The following is a 19,831-nucleotide window of genomic DNA, read 5'->3' as shown; positions in this document are numbered from 1 at the left end:
GGAGATTTTTATTGAATTTGATTTCACTTTCTTCCACACAAAGCCACCTTTCAAGTACCAACCTATATTAATGGGGATTTTGTTATTTATAGCCAATTTCCATCCTCAAGACCACAGCCCACACAGATGAGCTTTTCAGCCCTTTACATACTTTACTGACAGGCTACCATAAAATAAAGCAATGCAATTAGAGCAAGGAGTCATTTTGCTGTTCAGGCAATGTAAAAACAAATCAGAGAGGTTGTACTAGTTACTAGTTTGATAGCTGTGTCCTCACAGAATGGCACTACAGACTCCCAGCCCAGCGATGACAAATTCAATCTACATTCTTTTCAGACAAACTGCTCACTTTCTAGCCTAAACTGTCATGACTTGCTATGGGCCAGATGATTTAAAACTCAATTCTAGCCTTATGGTGAAAGGTAGAGAGCTGTGGTACCAAATTTCTGCCAACTCCAAGTGGATGTGGTGCTTATATGGTGTTAACACCTTGCTTCCACTGAAATAATAATAAATATGCAAACACATTAACAAGAAAATTCACTGACTACCTTGAATGGGAGATTACAATTTAAGATTAGAAAGACACAGAAATACATTCTAAGATCAAGGATATTTTTGAATTACTTTGGAATCCCCTTTTATCTTTTTTTCCCCTGCCCTGCACCCCAGTAGAGAGTGCTTTTAGTCTGAAAAGAAAACAGTTCTGTAGAATACATTTATTTTTCCTGAGTGATTTCCTTGGCCCAGGAAGTATGTATATGCTTCCAAGAATGATAAATTCAACCAACTCTCAACACCATCTCTCCATCTGAGAAAGGTAGCTGGTGAGGGAATTTAAAGGCAGATATCTTTGGCATTTGACAAAGCAATTTGCCTGCCTGATGAAATGGCCAGAAATCAGGCTTTAAAAAAGAAAATCTCAGATAACCAGGTAATACAGAGTCCTGCATACGCATACACATACACAATGCTGGCATCAACAGTGGGGAAGCCTCCCATTTGAGTGCCTGCAAGCTTATAAATTCTTTCCTTCTCCCTGAAGAAAGTCACCAATATCCATTTTGGAAGGAAAATAAATAAATAAATCAAATCTACATTTATCAGCAAAACTCTGCTCTTAAAAAGCTTAAGAAAAAGCTTACGAATCTCTGGTGGTTAATTGACCTGTGTTTAGAGCCTTAATCGCTCCATCTCCTTGCAAACCACTGCTTTCAGTCCGCATGGGAAGATGTTTGCAGACATGCCCAGCATGAGCAAGGGACCTCACCACAGTGTGCGCAGGGGACAGTCCCCAGAGCACGTTTGTGACCTACAGAAATAACTATTATTAATAATTTGCCTGCTTACAAGTCCTGGGCATTAATAGACCGCTCACTAGTAACAAATGCATGTACTTCCTCTCCATTGTGTTTTGCTTCAGGAGGCAAAGAGGTTGCCTTTATTTGCTTTAATTGCCTAATTATTCTTGTATCGAGGCAATTAGGCGCGCATGCAGATGAAGGAGGGCTCTGGGTTTCTCTAGCTCCCTGCACAAGGAATCTGTGATCAGAGCATAGTTGGGCTCAGCGGGATGGAGAGCGACCAGCAGCGGATGGTCCTGACCCCTGCGCATCCTAACCCTAAGCCGAGCCCTCCCACGCTGTGGGCAAAACTAACCCCTTCCTTCCCAAGGAAAGGCTATTGGAGCCCTATGGATAGAGCCGAGATCCCGTCTGGTGTCGGGAGAGCCTAGGAGATGCCCAGGCAGGTGCTGTGGTCCTGCTCGGAGTTCAGGAGGATCCAGTGCACGTAGCAGAGTGTGTTGGTGAGAGATCCCTCACCCCAAGCAGATCCATGACACCCCAAACTTGGCTCCCCAAATAGACAGGGCTGCCTGAAAGCAGCCTGAGGACTAGTGCTCAGCAAACGGGTAGCAAAACTCTGCTGATGGGTAGCTGCACGCTTTGACATAGTGAAAAGCAACCCTCAACATCACACACTGCCTGAGACGGGAGCCAGAACAGCCTGGATGACCATTCAGTCTCTTTATCCCGCACTTAAAAGTTCTCTTTGGTGCTTTTCAGCTTTACAAAGCACCTGTGTGACAATCTCTGCTAGCCTTGGGCTCAGCAGGGAGGAAGGCGAGGACACACAGAGGCTCTGATAAGCCCTGACAGGAGAGAAGGAGGAGAGAGAAAAAAAAAAAAAAAAAAAAAAGAGAGATGTTTGGGATGACCTTATAAATCTATTAACTTGCAAAATCGACTCTTCTAGTGGGACATGTGGCCACCTTCACCTTCCAGGGGTGCCAGGTGGGATGTGGTGGCCTAAGGTGCTTGGAGGCAGGAGGACCATGGCAAGAACCACCTGCACCCCAAGCCCAGCCGCATCCTGAATGCTGCTTTGCAAGGGTCAACCTTTAGATACGAGTGAGTGCTTGCAGATCAGCCTGGTACCCTCTCCTCACCCGCAGCCTGCGCTTGAATCTGCACAAGATGCCCAAGAAGCCGGACAGATGCCAAAGAAGAGAGCATTCCCTACAAAATAAGGTTAAAAGGCCACTGAGGCTGCCCTAACCTACTAACCCAGGAGCTCATGGACCAGGAGATTTAATAGCACCAGGTTCCCAGTTGCCCTTGAGCGGGAAACTCACTTCCAGAGAAGACAACACAGCAAGTGGCAAAATCGAAGTCGTGCACTAGCACGATGGGTTTTAGGAAAATACACACCAAAAATAGCTAAAAACACCTTTTCCCCCACGTGTACTCTGCTGAGAGGTTGCCCAGTCCTCTTTGGCACTGGGTTTAGAGGGAAGGGGACAGTTGCAAGCAGGAGTTTTTTGCCCTTGGTGTGGATGCACCAGGCTGTTCCAGGACCTGGCCCTCATATGCCCTGGGCTCAGGGTGCAAGCAAAGTTTTTGAAATGAGGGAAAAAAAAAAAACCAAAAACAAAAAAAAAGCAAATAATAAGAATAAAAACCTCCAAACCAAAGTAACACTCCCTGGGTACCTGGAGCACTCCCATCCCAGGCAGGGCAGGGAACACGTTTCAGCCCAACACGATGCTCCAGACAAGCCAGACTGAGCCCCGCGGCGAGGCGGGACAGGGAGGCGCCCCGGGACGCTGCCCGGGGAGCCGCCGGGAGCCGCGGTGAGGGGCGCGGGCTCGGTTCTTACCTCCACTTGTGCAGCGCGAAGCCGGGACACTGGTCCCCGCAGGTGTTGCAGGGCTGGCCCCGCTCCGGCTCCCCCGGCGCCGAGAGCTGCAACGGAGCAGAGGGGTCACCTGGAGCGGGGAGCACGGCGGGCGGAACCCCCACGAGGGCTGCGGGGCCGAGGTGGCACCTGTACGTGGGGAGGGGGCACCCACGGTGCAGCACACCTGGGGCCGGGGCACCTAAACCCGAAGTTGGGGGCACATGCACAGGGAGAAGGGGCCCGTGGGCACCTCCGTGGGGAACAGTGCCACGCAGAGGGGGAGCAGCACAGTTGGGACGGCGGCGGACACATCCACGAGCTGAGGGGACGGCCGGGTTAAGCGCGCGCCCACGCGCGGGGAGCAGGGCAGGGGGGCACCCGCAACACCCACGCGCGGGGCAGGAGGAGGAGGAGCAGGAGGAGGAGGAGCAGGAGGAAGGGGGGGGTGGACGGCAGAGACCCCCCCGCGCCCCGCACTCACCGCGCGGCCCGAGAGCCGCTTGCGAGAGCCGCGGCCGAACATGGCAGCGGAGCCGCGCGGAGCGGAGCCGAGCGGAACGGAGCGGAGTGCGCGGCCCGCACCGCCCCGTCCCGCCCCCGCGGCCGCGGCCGCCCCTTCCCCTGCCCGCCCCCCGGCCCGCCAGGCGCCGCCCTGGCAGAGCCCGGCCCGCCCGCGCCGCGCCCGCCCCCGCCGCGCCGCGCTGTCATCACTCCGCTTCAGAGTGAACAGCCGTAGCCGGCGGCGCGGCGCCGCTCCGGAGCCGGCCCGGGTGCGCCCGGCAGTGAGACCGGGACAAAACGCTCCGCAGCAAGAGTTTTCAGGGAGCGGGAAAAAAAAAAGTAGTTTCAGGAAAAAAAAATTCCAAGAGTGGGGCGGAGTTGTGCAGCCATGAATGCCATGGGCCCGAAGTTACAGTTGTGGTTGCACCATTTATCAGTTGGTGCAGCACGGGAGGGTTTCAGTGACCAGGACAAGCAGCCCAGATTCCCACTGAGCCGCTCTTCACTGTGCGCTGAGCAGAAACTTCTTCCATAGTTGTTAGCAAATGCTTAGTGGGGGCAGTGAGTACCTTTTTCCATTTCTTTTTCTCCATCCTTTTCCTTCTGACTTTCCTTCTCACGCCTGCTGGTATACACATGTATAAACTCCAGGCTGGGGACAATCCTTTCAAATACACGCACATTTTGTCCCACAGCAGGCATCTCATGGTGAGACCAGGCTTCAAGCTCATATCAAAATGTCCTAACATATATATTGCACCTCCTATACGTACAATCCAGGGTGCCAAGTTGCCATCATCTCTACAGAAGGCCAAGGGTACTGCAGGGAACAAGCATCTTGCAGGAGAGGCCCTGAGATCTGCCAGCACTTTGGGGCGTCTTGCATAAGACTCAGAATATTTAAAACTCCAATTAGAACTGCTGAAATAAAAGCCTTATTGGATATAGGAGTTCTAACAAGATCCAGCGTGCTGTGGGAAATGCTTTAAAGGTGACCTGCAAATCCTTTCTAATTACGTCTGCTGCTGCAAGTGGTGCTGTGCGCCCTCAATAAGGTGCCTGCCGAGGACGCTGGCTAGGAGTTTAAAGTGGAAAAAGTAAATCAAGGCTGGGTAAATTCCTTGGGGGGAGGCTGTGCTGAGTCATGTCACCATCCAGGCTGGCACTGGGGACAGGCGCGAGACTGCTCCGTGCCTGCTGCTCTGGAGAGCAGCCCCTTATGGCAGAAGCACCCAGTGCCACAGGGAGATCCCGTCCTTCCAAGCCCCCTGTCCCTCTGGAAGGTTCCATCCGCATTGCTGGGATGCTCGAATGCCGCATTGCGAGAGCCGCATAAGGGAGCACATCCCCCCGGGATGCAGGCGGGAGACGGTGCCGCGCTGGCCTTAGCGCTCCTCTCCTTCCTCCCCCGGAAAAGCTGCCGAGATCCGAGAGCTCCCAGGAAATGGGCTCCCACGCGCGGCTCTCGCCGGGCTCGGGATGGGGGTGATGCTCAAGTCCTGGCATCTCTGGAAGGGCCAGCATGGACGGACAGCCCCAGGTCTACCTGTGCTGCTGTGAAAGGTGCTTTCTAAAGGGTTTTTCTTAAAACCGAGTGAATTCTCTGCTCGAGGACTCAACTTGGGGTGGGAGGGTGCCAAATACTGCTGCCAGATAAGCTCAGGAGAATTAAAAACGTGTAGATAATACATGCCAGACACTTTATGTGACAAACTGTTGTTGCTACTGACACTGAAATTATTCCATACATCTTTTCTCCATCCCATTTTTATTTCAACTAAGTCCACCCAGCACTGACACATCTTGCAACCCTTCTTATCCCAAACCCACTCCTGTATGGTGAGAAGGACTCCTTTTCCTCGACCAGAGTTAGGGATCTCAGAGGGCAAGAAAATGACAGGAATGCTCCTTTTTCATCCCTCCCCAATATTATACCCCAGTATGTAATACCCAATATTACAGAAATATGGGTTTATGGTACCCCTGGGCACTGGGGCAGCTGTACACACACGTGGAGTGCATGGAACAAGCCAAAAAATCTCCCTTCTGGTCCCTGCAAACCAAACCCCCTCCTTGGTAGGTAAATATGCCCTTGCAAGGGTCTTCTGAAATGGAGACAAATCAATGTTTCCCCTCATTTTGGATACAAGACCTTCCAATTGCTGCTGGCAGAGAATATTATGCATAAATCCTCATTTAAGGTAGGACACGGAGTATCAGTCTGTGCTGTGCATAACAGGAACCCAGGCCTGGATGAATCATGCTATGCTACTAGTTTTTTGTTTTTTTTTTTTTTCACTGCGTAGGTTTTCTTGAGCCTATTCCATGAGACTCACACTGGCCAAATGTGCTTTGAGCATTTATTACACCCTTAGTCTGCAGCACACACACTTCAGATACCAGAAACAAGAGCAAAGTGGGCTCAGTGTCTTAGCAGGATCCTGCTGCACGCTGCTGTACACGTGCAGGGGCTGTTTAGCACAGCCATCTGGGTAAAATACAAGCTTTTTAAAATTATTTCTCGGTTATTTTGATTAAAGCAGCTATGAATAATTTCATATTATTTCTTCCATCAATACAGTGATTTGTAAATATGACATGATTTTGTTTTGTTCTCCCACCCAGGAATGCAAGGGGCCATTATGTACTCGTCAAGGTAGCTCCAAATAACCCCTCTCCTTTTAACCTTAGCATTTGGCTGTGTTAGTTGCTAGGTAACTGAGTAAGATTTATAGTCATCTATTGTTAATTTTGAAGGCAGTCTTCAGTTTGCCCATAAATAGCGTTTGGGAGCTGGACTTCACACCCATAAAACTTCAGGAGTTGCTCTACTGCATTGAGACAACCCCCTGCAATGGAATTAGGAACTGAGAAAAATCTTTTAAAAAGGCGGGGGGGGGAGAAATTTAAAAAAAAAAAAAAAAGCAAAAAAGTTGCCCTCTCCCAATAAAGTTGGAGTCATGGGCTGTGGAAGGTTCTCAGTGGATCCTGTGCTGCTTGGACGTTAAATCAATCTTCAATGCCCTCTGGTGCCAGCACAGCGAAGTGTTTGTGCTTGGAGGCTGCATCTGGATCCCGGCTCTGCTTCCTTCCCTCTGGCTCCGTGTCCCTTCACCCTCACCACCAGCAGCCCAGCAGCTCTTCCCAGAATTGAGGCTCTTCACCATCAGGATGAAAATCCCTCAAGGCAGAGCCCTGTCCTGCATCTCTGGACCACATGTGTTCAGGACTATTCCAGAAGAACAGGGAAAAAGAATAAAAGAAAAAAAAAATATATATATATCTCACTGGGGTACAGCCTGCTGAGCACTAGGAGGCTTTATTTGGCTCCTTGAAGAATCATTTGCCTTCTTGTAGGTGGAAAGGCCCTCTGCTTTTTAAAGCTGCTTAGTTGTCTTTTTTCTTCACTAGTGGAAAGGCAAACAGTCCTTTTCTTCCCATTTTGCACAACTGAAACCTGCTGGTAAACTGAGATGAGAGATGCCCAAGAGGAGCAGACAGCCAGCAGTTGGAGGGGAGGCAAGTGTTACATACCTGATCTAGGGTAAAACTTACAGAAAACCATATCCGTGGTGCCTAAAGTGTCAGGAATGGCTTCGCTTTTGGGAGCAGTTTTTGCCAATCTCTATGTGTGTCATTTTCACCAACCTAGAGATACCAGTTCTTTGGCCAAGAGGAAAATAGCCGAGAATCTACGTCCTGTCTACAGTCTGTGACGCTCCGAGATTAAGCGCTCTGGTACATTTAAACTCTTGAAAGGCAACAATTAAATTAGAAAAAACAAGCCTGAATGCACACCGTGCCTTAAAAGCTTTGCATACTATTTGCACAGCATGAAGGAAGGCTCATGAGAAGGAAATGAGCAGCTAATCCAGGGCTCCTGACGAAGGTGGCCGCTCCCAGGCACTGGGCAGGAGTTTCGGGTGAACTACGTGGATGCACTCGCACCTTCCACGCACAGCAGAACCAGCCTGCAGAAGATGATGAGTGGTTGGACTTGCTTTGGGCTCTGCAGAGCCAAGGAACATCTCCAAGACGTGCATCCAACGCAAAGCATGTGCCAGCACAACCATCTCCCTGCTCACCTGGCCTGGAAGGAGTGGTGGACAAAGTTTCCTTGGATGCTCTTAGCAGTTGATTTGGTTGCACCAGGTCCCGGTTGGACCAAGTGCAATGCAGTTGCGTGTCCTGAACACTGTGAGCCTGGGCTCCGAGCGAAGGACCAGGCACCAAGACCATTGCAGGAGGTCTCCCTGCACTGCTGCTTGCGCAGGCATGTCAGGTCCTTGCAGGAAGGCGTCCCTACCTTGAGCGAAAGCAATTAAAGCATTTTACTTGAAAAAAAAATAAATAAAAAGAAAATCCTGTCTGCATATGGGTGGGGGGAAGGAAGCCAGCAAGCGGAGAATAGCTTCAAAGAGAAAAGGTCAGCAAAGCAGCGAGGATGGATTAGTAAAGGACAATGCAGCAAAGGCCTGATTAATTTAATTGCTCATCTGAAACACAGTCACAGATTAAAGGAGGATGAGGAAATTATAAGCATGTGAATGGAGCCAAGTGATGATTTCAAGGCAGAACATGCCCAGAGCCTCCCCCAGCACAGCCGTACAAGGAGCGTGTTCAGGGACTGCACTACCAGCTCCTGCCTCTCATCCCGTGTCCAAGAGGAGCAGGGATAATGCTCACAAACAGTCAAGTAGCTGCAGATTGGTATTGCTGATAGTGACATAAATATAGCAAAAACCTGCAAGGACACTTAACATGTAAACCATTTGGGCACCAAGGCACCCGACAGAGCTGAGGTCGTCACGGTGAAAACAGATTTACAGCTCTGTGGCTCAGCCTATACACTCCATACTCAGCCACAGCCTTGAAGGAGCAACTACTGAGTGAGCTTCACAAAGCAGAAATCCATTTCCACTTCCTACTTGTCTTAAAAAATGGTCTAAATATGATCCCTGTATACATACATTCAATAAATCATGTGTGCAAACACACCAGAACTACTGGTAACTAGAGAGAGACAGAAATAAAAATAATCCCAGGAAACAAAGCATAGGAAGCATAAAAGTTAGTTCAAAACAGTGTTCCATTCTTGTTTTAATTCTTTTAAAACAAGGCATTGTATTTGGTAATATAAAATAGCACTGAAAGCAAACAACTTTGAATGGGAACTCAAGCTATTCTATGAAGGCCAAACACACCTCATCAGCATCCTTCATCTCACTATTGCAAAGAGAAGTGAGAAACTTCTCAGCTAAATCTGCTCCCCGAATGACTCTCATCCCCTTAGTTATTCAGCATGGGCCAAAACACTTGGAAAATGGTCCAAGACTAACAGGCACCATTTTTGGCAATGTTTTTCCCGCAGGACACAAGCAAGAGAGCTGTATCCTGGAATTTGTACAGTAAAGAGACTGACTTATCCCCTCCCTCTAAGCACTAAGGTAAGAGAATTCTCAAGGAAGCCTAATGTGCTCATTTAAAAGGCATTTCTCTTGATTTGAGAAGTCCGAGTGATGGGAGAACTTATCCCTTCAGCTGAGCTGCTTCAGCTGTTCATGACCATCACTGCTAATAGGGACTATTATTTTTGTTTGAATTTCTGCACCTGGTAGAAGGGAGAACTGTCTCACCTTAGCACTCCTCCCATTGCAGAAATGCTTCCTCCAAGTCAGCCCTCAATCATCTCCTCAGCGAGTGGAGTCGTGTCAGGAAGAGTCGAGGCCTGCAAGTGCCTCTGTGCAAAATTCATCTTTCAAATCTTGCACTTCCTTGCAGTTCATTTCTACCCCTATCAACCTTTCAGTATTATTTTCAAAGCATAAAAATACAGGAGAATAAAGTTTTCTAGTAAATCCCCCAATTTCAAACTAGATGCCCCAAGACAAGTATTTCCAACAGTCTAACATGATGGCACATGCTGAAATATTTCGATGTGCCAAAGCTTCAGGTATTTGATGAGGTGAGAGGAGGACGGCGCAGGACAAAGGCCAGAACATGTTCAGAAAGGTCTAAAGCAACAGGACCTCCAGGAGCTGGGAGTGACTGGGCAGGGGTCAGGGGATGCGGGAATACGATTTTCCCTCATTCCCTTTGCACGAGACAATCTGACCCAAAGGGCTGGGAAATAAACACTGACGCAGACATGAACGTTTACCATTCAATGTATTATTCCCTTGTGTACAAAGTATTTTGCCTCTATAATAGCACACAGGTATTGAAATACGATGGCAAATGCAGAAAGACCATACAGACGTGTCTTACAGGCTTTTTCATTTCCTTTTGAATATAATCAGAGAGAAAAGAAACACTGTACAGCAAAGTGCTTGCGAGAAAGAAAAAACAATTTGTAGAAAAACAATGGCATTGATATACAAGGTGGAATTGTTTCCTGAACAAGAAATGTCTCTGGTCCTCAAAGCTTGTTCCTATTTAATGAAACCCATTAATGATTCAAAAGATCATGTTCTATCATTTTTCCCTTTTTTTTTTTTTTTACGTTTAGGTTTCTCTTGCTCTGTTAATAACTTTTATGAAACAATATGGTAGAAAGGAATGTGTACAGGTCTAAATAATACTTTTTTTTTAATATAAATAGCCATTTACTTCATTAGCGAAAATATAACATGCCTGTACTGTCTAAGCACCAATGTTTATCCCTAAAGTTCATAGTGCAATTTTCCCTTTTCCCCTATAGAAGTTAAACATGAGCCATAATTATTTAAAAAAAAAATCACAATTCCTTTACTACTCCTTTTCCCTTTTTTTTTCTTTGAAACGGTATTTTTGGCATTTTCTCAGAAACGCATAATTTATGCCTGCTACCCATAAGCATACAGAATAGGTGAAACATCAGTCTTTCTAACATACAAGGATACCACTTATWTTACGCAMTATAAAACAACAACACCAAAAAAAAAAAAAAAAAAAAAAMMAAATTATTAGCAATTAGTCTCATTCCCTCTCGTGAGCACAGCGGAGCAGTGCAGGGGGGTGCAAGGGAGCGCAGAGCACCGATTCCGGGGAATCTTTGCATTTACGGCTCTTGATCCTGCTGCTGGGCCACAAAACCATTCCCCGTCCTGGCACTAGGGACAGGAGGATCGCGGCAGCAGATGAAAGACTCACAAGAGACCCCGAAGGTTGGGATATATTTTTTAAGTAGCTGCACCTCAAATTCAGAGACTTATCTGAATTAGCAGATAAGCCTCTTTGGTCTTCCAAAAGGCTGACTTTTTTTGCTAAAAAAAAAAAGAAAAAAAATAGAAAAAAACCCAAACTTAGTCTTTGCGCTCCTCCTTGCCCCCGAGTGTGCAATGAATGGTCACTACCTTCCTACTACTAAGGCAAAATGCAGAGAAAGAGCTACAGGACATAGTCATAGACTACAAAAATAACCTGGTCACATCACCCCCGTTGGCAAGCTAGCGGAGCCGTAAGCGGCAGGCTATGTACAGGCGCCGTGGTGCCCGCTCCCTGCACCCCGGGATGCGCAGCGAGCGCCGGGGCCTTTCCAGGAAGGTGGGCAGTGATGCAGAATTAGGCGTGGAGCAGCCGGTTTGGGAGCGCCGGGATGCGCGAGCTCCGGGGGATGCTGCTGCAAGCAGCGCTGGCGCCGCACGCACGGACTGGGCGCCGGTGGGAGGCATCGGGCACCCTCGTGTCCTTGCAGGGGTCCCCACTGCCAACCCGGGGGACGCGGTGGGGAGCACGAGTGGCTCCTGGGCAGGATTTGGCAGCGACTCCCATGCGGAGCAGCCCAGTGAGCATATGGCCTCGTCAGGCTCTCTCGGATGCGCTAGTGCCCCCGCTTCCAGATGGAGCCTGGAAGCACCGCGGCACATGCAATTAGGAGAGAAATCCACTCTTTTGCTTTTTTCCCCCGTTCTTTTTCCCCCTCAAAATTTCCCCTACTTCATTCAGTAGCCTTACAAAAAAAGGGGTTCAACTTTGCAATCTGTTTTTATAAGTTTTCCAAAGTGGGGAAACTTTTCCCAAGTATTTATTGGAATGGGCTGCCTGTTTTCTGCTTTCTTCCTCTTTTCGCTGGTAAAGGCACTGGATTTAAGTAACTACAACTACAGAGCGTTAATAAATACCATGTTAGCACCAAACCAGTTACTCTTAGCACTGGCCACAGAGGTCATGTGAAACTCAAAACATACCTAAAAGATAAAGATTGCTAATGCAACTAGCACTGTATTCATTGTCGTGTTTTCCTCGAGTGCTGTCAGCCTGATCGCTAAAATAAGATTTAAGCACATCTTGTCTATTTTCCTTGCACAAAGACAGATTGAAATGCCAAAAATACCCCTATGCAGATTGTGTAGCACCGTTAAGGGCCAAAGCAGCCCATAACTGAAGGAAAATTACTGACTGAAAGTAAACAACTGAATACAGTGACAATAAAGTATCACTTGTCATAATGCTACATATAATGTAGAGTACGTAAAATGCAGTGGTTTGACTGCAGGATTTAACAATAAAAAATTAAAAATAGGAAAAGCAGCCTTAATATAATGATTTTACGTACAAAAATATTAAATCAAAATAAATAATTCCAAACATAAATATTATACTGTACATTAAGAATATGCAATCTATATACACACATAAACAGATTTTTTTTTTAAAAAAAGTGGAAGGCAGAGGTATTGCATCGCTATCCTTCATCCATCTCAGCTTGCAGAGAACCTGGAAAACAGAGACAAGCTGCCCATTAGAGGAAGATCATCAGCTTTGCCTTCAAAACCCCTAGGTACTGAGATGGAAATGAGAATAAGGCTGCCTGCCTTGATACCAGAGTGCTGGAAAGATTTCCATAAGGCACTGCAGCACCTAGTAGTTCAGCACAAGTGTTTGGGCAAACTATTTTTGAGAGTATTATACAAAATCCCGAGTAACCACAAGCTTAAGGCACAGATCCTGAAGAGCTTCTCCATCCTTGCTCCATTGGCTTTCTGTGAGGCTCAAGAACCTAAACTCTAGATCTAAAGATGAGCACATTTGGGGAAATAAGACACTTCTGCAAACATTGCCCCATCTCTTCCTCCCACAGGACATCCTTGCAAAGGCTTCCCCTAATTCAGAGCGATCTGGGAACCTACCATTGCTATAACACTTGAACGTCAAGGCCTGTTCCGGACGATGGAGTACATTTTCCACAGTAACCGCCACATTTTCCTACTACTTTGGTACCATCCTGCAGGCAAAATCAGAAATAACATCTCACAGCAGGGTAAAAGCTCAGGAAGGCCACGCTGCTAAAGGTCCAGATATGGGTTATTCTAGCCAGGGTTTTTAATAGAAAATGTCCTGGGAAGAAAACAAATTATGCACTAAACCCATTACAAAATCATGGTTATATTTAAATGCATGCAAATGTAATTGCATTTAATACTATCAGGTCAGATGGTGAATACAAATAAGAAAGGGCATTTCTGGTTTATCACATGGAAACACGTTCAAGGAGAAGGCCTTTGAAGTGATAACTCCAGAGCATCCATCTACCTTCTCCAACTTGCCCCCGCAGTGAGTAACTAGTTATTGACTTCTGCAGGAGAAAACATATCTGGACAACAACAGCACCTTATATGTGACGGGGCAAGGAAAGGGTATTTGAAGACATCACTGAGAAAAACCAGTGAAGAATGAGACCAAGGAAAGCTTGGAGCAGTGCCTGGGCTGGCCTCATTTCCAGGAGAGCCTGGCAAATATGGGATAGCTCCACTTCTGAGTCGCTAAGATTAATACTGGCATAAGTGAGATCTACATCTGGCCTTCCTTTTGGCACCTCTCTGCAGTTTTCTTGAGGAGAATTCAACCCTCAATTACCGGGAAATTGGGCTTAAGTGCAAGACAAGCTCGCTCAAAGCATTTATTTCTAAACGAACTCCATGCTGTCCTTGACACTATTGATCAGTGATTGCAGCAGGCTGCTATCATCTCCTCTTGCCATTCTCTTCTTTCTCCTGCTCCTGCCAGCAATTACACCCGTGGAGCAGCGCTTGACAGATGTCACCGGGTGATCAAGGTAAGAGTCATCTCCTAGACTCCCTGTCCCTTATGGTTCAATTTAATTCTGACAGCCGTATTTGTGTCACTCTTGTCTCTGCTGCAGCCCCAAGTCAGCTGCCCTGGCTTCTCCTTTCCGAAGGGGAGAGGAAGAGCACAGCACCTCCCAAAAGTAGCCTGGGGGGCATCTTGCTGTCCCTCATGTACCTGCACGGGAGGATTTTTTAGCACTGCATGATCTGAACAGGGACATTCAATTCCGCTGAAAACAGCCTTTTAAGAGCCCCATATTGGCAAGGGACTCCCCAGAGAGATGGAGAGCACTGGACTGGGTCCTGGACAACGAGCTCCAGGTGATGCTACTTGACTAGGTGATCTTCAAAGGTCCCTTCTGACCTCATACGCTCTGATCCTGTAAAAACGTGGTTGACTTTGACCTCTTGCAAGGAGATGAGATGAGACCAGCTCAGCTGCAAGGCCCATGTGCCTTGTATTTTATTAGTCATATTTTGGTGCAACTCGGCACTTAAGAGCCTCTCTTGCAAGATGAGTAGTCTTGCTCAGTCCTGCCCATCATTTTTAAGTAAACTCGCAGCCCACCCCAGTGCTTCGTGGCTCGCTTTCTGGGGACCATTCTGCACCCAAATGCAGCCAACGCTGCCAGTCCCACACGCTGCTCCTTGCTGGGCAACTCAGACAACTAATTAAAGACATGTCAGCCCCACAGCACTCAGTGTTTCCAGCTTCACGGTTAAGCAGGCTCACTAATTAACTGCAATAATTCAGATGGAGTTAAACCCGCCAGGGTCACCCCCCACCTCGCCTACAATTATGAGTGACACTTCATTTCTCATGTCGGATGTTGGATTTTTTTCTTTTCTTTTTTTTTTTTAATGGTCTGCACTCAGAGGAACGCTGCTATGAAAGACAACGTGACTGGCGGCAATTAGGGGCTTTCCTTCAGCAGGTCTGACTGCCCGCAGAACTAAAACTTACGGGGGATTTCTGAATCTCCGACACTGCGTAATTCCCTTGCGAGAGCCACTTGGCCATTCCTGTTAGCGACAGGCCCGTTCCGTACAGGTTGATGCTGAAGCGACCCTAAAAAAAAACAAGCAGAAAAGCCTGATTATCTCCCAAGTGTCCAGCCTTCGGGCACGGCGCGCAGCCTCGCTACAGCTCGTCGCCGTGTCGCTTTTCCAACACAATCTCATGGGCAAAACTTGCAATTTTCCATAGCTCTGAGAGCGGTTAGCAACTATTGTACAAATCGCAGCATGGCTCGTGCTAGGAATTTCTTCTCGTTTGTGGCTGCAGGGAAGGAGGGGCTTTTTTCTCCAGATTTTAGTGCCTTTTTTTTTTTTTTTTTTTTTTTCCCCTAGGTTTTCCACTGCTTTTTCTCGCTCTGCCAGCTGAGGGCATCCTTGGCTTTCCCATGGCGGGCTGTGGTGCCTGATGCTCCAGCAGCTGCTGAGGACAGTCCCTCGGCTCTCCTTTCTCCCTCCTCACCTGGAGAGGGCACGCTTGTCCTGGTTTTCCACTGGGCTTTATTTCATTTATTTATTTAGTAAACAGTGGCTATTTTATGAATAGTAGCTTCAATAAAATCAAAATTCTCTTTTTCTTTCTTTTTTTAAAAAGGCCCTTCACTTTATTTGCTCTTGCTTGCAAAATGCACAAAATGGATGGAAAAAAAAAGGAAGGGTTGTGCCTGTATCCAATGCAGATCCTCCCCAAAGCCTCCCTCCTTGCTCCTATCCCTCCTGTGTCATGATGCCCGTTTCCACACAAGACAAGGGATCCTTTGGCCATAGTCCTAGGCTGACCTAGAGACCACCATGGCCAGACAGATGCTGCAGCGACCCTCAGCTTCATGCTCTTGCTGCCTGGGGAAGGCTGATTTTCAGCCAGGAGCAAACTGGTCATGCAGACACATATTGACATGCATGAGCCTTCCCAAGGTAAGTCAATCCCGAAGCTGCTGAGCTGTAGAGAGTTGTGCCGGCTGCAAAAGGATGGGGGAGATGGAGACATTTGCCCTCTATGGTGTGTTGCTGTGATAGGTACATTTCTTCAAAGCAACTGGGCTAGCTGGATGGTTACCACAGCGTTTCCTAGGCCATACGAACAGTGCCTGTCCCTACGAAAAGCTGTCCTGTCCCTACTGCTTCTAATCTGCTGAGACACTGAGGAAGATCTTTTTGCAAGTCCCACTAGTTGCCCGGTAATTACTCAGTATTTTCTTACTGGGTTGGAAAGCAATTTCCATACAGACAAAAAAATTCAGACAGCTAAGATGAGAATGTGACACTCACTAGAGTCAGGCTGATGTGATCAGGAGTAATTAATAGAGGGCTGGATATAATAAACAGCAGCAATTCCTAAGAAACGCTATCGTCAGATACCTGTGGGCATTTGGCTGCGCTGTAGCAGTCCCCAGCAGTGGCATAAGGAACAGGTCGTCCGTCATGTGTCCGTGCAAACTGCAAGTCAGTCGCTGTGGAAAAGAGTTGGTCAATAAAGAGGAAAGGAAGATTCAGGGAGAGAGAGACGAAAAAAATGTAAACGCGCTTTTTCACTAATGCCTAAATTCACTAGAGCTGGTTTCATACATTGCTCTTGAGGGTTAAGATCTCATAGAATGCATAGAATCATAGAATGCTGAAGGTTGGAAGGGACCTCAGAGGTCATCGAGTCCAACCCCCCTGCTCACGCAGGGTCACCTAGAGCACGTGGCACAGGGCTGCATCCAAGCGGGTTTTAAAGATCTCCAAAGAAGGAGACTCATCTGCTGGGTTTTTAGTATTAAACCCTGAAATCATCACGCATGTGTCTGTTGGCAGGTGAGAAGTCTCACTGAGTTTAATGGGACACTCATGTGCTCACATGCACAGGTCTATGTAGGTACAGCAGCAAGGTAGAGCCTAGGTATAAATAACAACAAAACTAGATTTGGGTTATATTGTTCTATCAGAACATATGATAAAACCCATGATTTGGGTTATATTGTTCTATCAGAAAACTTCCCAGTGATTTGAACCAACCACATACAAAAAGGACGGGGGACTTGCTAAATCTTCCTTCTAAACAAAACCAAAACTCTGTCTCAAAAGCTGTTCCCCATCTGCTCCTAGACCTGCGGTCTCTATGTCCCAGTCAACAAGGAGACTGAGTTTCAAAGGGACTTCGGGTATTTTGCTCTGGATGGCTCTTAAGAGACTCATTTAGATGGGGATTTGAGATAGCTCTGCCTGACAGAGGTAGGTGCCCAGCTCCTTTTGAAATGCAAAGAGAGGTGGTATCAAATTCCCCCGGGGGTGGTTCCCTTGGGATCTTTCCAGTGGAGCATTTACAGGCTGTTAGTAGCTTTTTGCAGATTAATAGCCTGGGAGGTCTCGTGTCTTGTGAACAGGGCAAGAGGCAACTATGGGATAAAGAGTCACTTTATAAGAGGTTAAAAAAATCTCCACTGCGGTATGTTGTATATTTAAGTCACTTGCTGGAAATCGCTGAAGTGATCAATACTCTATCCGGAATGCATGCTGCTGCTTCCTCCTGGGGTTGGGGAGATGCTCCCAGCTTGCATCAATGCTAGTGAGAGCTACAGGCTAATGACTTACATTGCAAAGCTGAAGTCTGCTCTGCTTTCTCCATTTTTTTTTCCCAATGCAAAGTCCACATTTTGGAAAAAAATGGCAAAAATAGGTTCCTCTGTCCTTCACATTTGGTTAACAGTCTCAGCAGCACCAATGCTAGCACCAGCCAGAATCAGTGTCCCCAGTCCCAGAGGTGGCACCTGGTGATACAGCTCTGTGCAAAATGGGGGGCTGCTCCTCCCTGGTTATGCTTGAGACAGGTCTGAAAACAGGTCACTAAATGAAACAAAATCCTTCCCAAAATCAACTCATCCGCTGGGAGCACATAAATTATTATGCACTAATATTCATTCTGCATAACAAGTGCAACAGCAACTGTCATAACTTTTTTTCCCTGTATTAAGGAGCAATAGCAACAGCATTTCTGATTTATGCAAGTTATCCTCTCTAGGCATGAAGCACCAAACCAGTGGCCGAGTTGGAAAGCAGCTCTGCAACAGGAGAGCTCAGGCACATGGCTTCCTAAACCGCTTCTGTTGGCTTGCAGTTACAACTAGATTTGTGTAAAATAAACATTTTTTTTTTTAATGGTGAGGCCCTGTGTTTACTCACTTATTATTTGCATAGTGTTCAGGTCCAGCCTTACTTTGCTGAAGGTGGAAAACCCAGCTGCTGTGTAATCTTTCCTACACTGGCAGTCTTCGCGCCGGCTCCCGTTATACGGACACTCGGTTGGGTTATGTAACCTGAATTGAAAGAAAACCCTTCCTATGCATGACAGAAACAACCTTGCCATGGCAAAGCAAAGCCCCACGAGGGTGGGAATTACAGGATTTCTTACCTGTATCCATACACTTCCGAAAAATTCTCTGCGTCCCCGTGCACGAGAGTCACGTACTCCTTCGGACTGTCCGTCTGCATCCCAGAACAATAGACCTGAACAAGAGACAAGTCACGGTTTGGTCATGCATTGCGTGCCAAAGGATGGCCTTGAAAACTGAGGGTAGACAGGGTGAAGGGGGAGGTAAAGAGCACACGCAGGGGCCTCTTGCACCGCCAGGAAATGCATAAACTATCAATCCACTGTCAAAAAACACACCTTTAATGTCTTGCCTTTCACTTGAAGGAAATATTCACCATCCTCAGTGACACCTTTGAGATTTTTAACGTCTTTGCAGCTCCTCGGTAATTCACCTGAAAGTGAAGAGAAATACACAGAGCAGCTGTATATCAAAATTTCTTCTGTGAATTCTTCCCGAATAGCATGTTTCTTTATAGGAATTTTCCTCCAAGTGCTCTAGTGCTGTTGCATGGGTCCCACTGCCAGTCCCACATCTCTGGGAGTTCAGCAAACACTCAACCCACAAGGGAAGGTGCAAATCTCCAGACTTACAGTCGTGTACGTTGTGGCACGTCCTCCTTTCCTCAGGTTTCAGATCTGTGTGGCACAAGCTACTGGCCTGGTCATCATTGGTCAAGCACTGCACTGAGCGGTGCATGACTCCAACACCGCAGGTCACGGAGCACTGCAAGATAAACACTTGGGATTCAGGTTTTGCCCCAGGCCTTGATGGGCTCTGTTCCAGAAAAAAACACACAGAGATGGTTTCTGTTGTACTAAAGGTACAACAAAGCTTTTGGTCAAGCAAAAATGTTCATCCTAAAGCAGGATGAACACAGATATCTCCAAGAGGCATCTTAGTAGTCCTCTGTGACTTGTTCTTTCAGTAATCAAAGCTAAAAAACCAACTCTTCCTAAGGGTAGTATGTTAGACCACCATGAAAAAGAAGATGCACCTCTTGAGAAGCACAAAATTGACCTTAGTGCATGACGAGCTATTATTCATCGGTTCAGGTTGCAGCCTGGCATCTACTCTCTCCGAGTCCCACATCCAAAAATCTTAACAAAGGAGCAAAGCAAGAGCTCTATATTTGCCCTTCAAAGGTGATGGTAACTCTAGTTAAACTCCTTTGAAAATCAGAGATGAGAAGGGTCATGGCACTTGGTCACTGATACCTTCAGGAGCCCAAAGCTCGGAGAAAGAACTTGCTCTCTGAAAAGGATACCCCTCTCAAGGAGGTTTTGTTAATGAGGTCCTGTTGGAAATTTTACCTTGAAATATGGCAGGGGGCAATGCCAGTTCATGGAAATAGAGCCTCTTGCTGTAACTTCTCCGCCCCAGCTCACGGTAAGAACCTGAGATTTCCTACGGGCAGGAGGAACTTATGTTTCAAACAGCTCCACCGCTTGCTACAACACCTTGCACTACATTTTGCTCGACTTGACCCTTGGTGCCTTGTAAAAGTCTGACAAATTCCTACCAATACTTGAACTGCGTTAATAAATCAAATTTATGGGAGAAACGCTGCATTTCAAAGGATGTTGGAGCTCAAAGATGTGAAATGTTATAGCTTTAACTAAAATCTGATCTTGTAGTTCAGGCCCTGGGAATAGCTTCGCACAAATAACTTTAACAGAAAGGCTTAGTTTTCACCTTCCCTGTACCAGTATTTGCAAGAAGGAAAGAGAGGAAGGA

At 47.0% G+C, this 19,831-nt stretch overlaps 1 protein-coding gene across 1 annotated transcript in view; it reads right to left on the bottom strand.

Annotated features, from left to right (window-relative positions):
* Positions 1–11,549: 11,549 nt before the first annotated feature.
* The window catches only part of ADAMTS9 (ADAM metallopeptidase with thrombospondin type 1 motif 9), a 66,210-nt gene continuing 57,928 nt past the window's right edge, over positions 11,550–19,831 (bottom strand). The window contains exons 33-40 of the mRNA XM_026052519.1: positions 18,688–18,820; positions 18,394–18,488; positions 18,136–18,230; positions 17,907–18,040; positions 16,104–16,195; positions 14,695–14,799; positions 12,792–12,886; positions 11,550–12,378 (exon numbers count right to left, since the gene is read on the bottom strand). Of these exons, the coding sequence (XP_025908304.1) occupies positions 12,797–12,886; positions 14,695–14,799; positions 16,104–16,195; positions 17,907–18,040; positions 18,136–18,230; positions 18,394–18,488; positions 18,688–18,820 (744 nt within the window). The 3' untranslated portion in view covers positions 11,550–12,378; positions 12,792–12,796. The remainder of the gene's footprint in view (positions 12,379–12,791; positions 12,887–14,694; positions 14,800–16,103; positions 16,196–17,906; positions 18,041–18,135; positions 18,231–18,393; positions 18,489–18,687; positions 18,821–19,831) is intronic.

This window comes from Nothoprocta perdicaria, unplaced genomic scaffold (genome assembly GCF_003342845.1).
Source record: "Nothoprocta perdicaria isolate Ctin4 unplaced genomic scaffold, notPer1 scaffold_9, whole genome shotgun sequence".
NCBI lineage: Eukaryota > Metazoa > Chordata > Aves > Tinamiformes > Tinamidae > Nothoprocta > Nothoprocta perdicaria.
The sequence above is the reverse complement of the archived record's forward strand: the minus strand, read 5'-3'. Positions and strand labels throughout refer to the sequence as shown.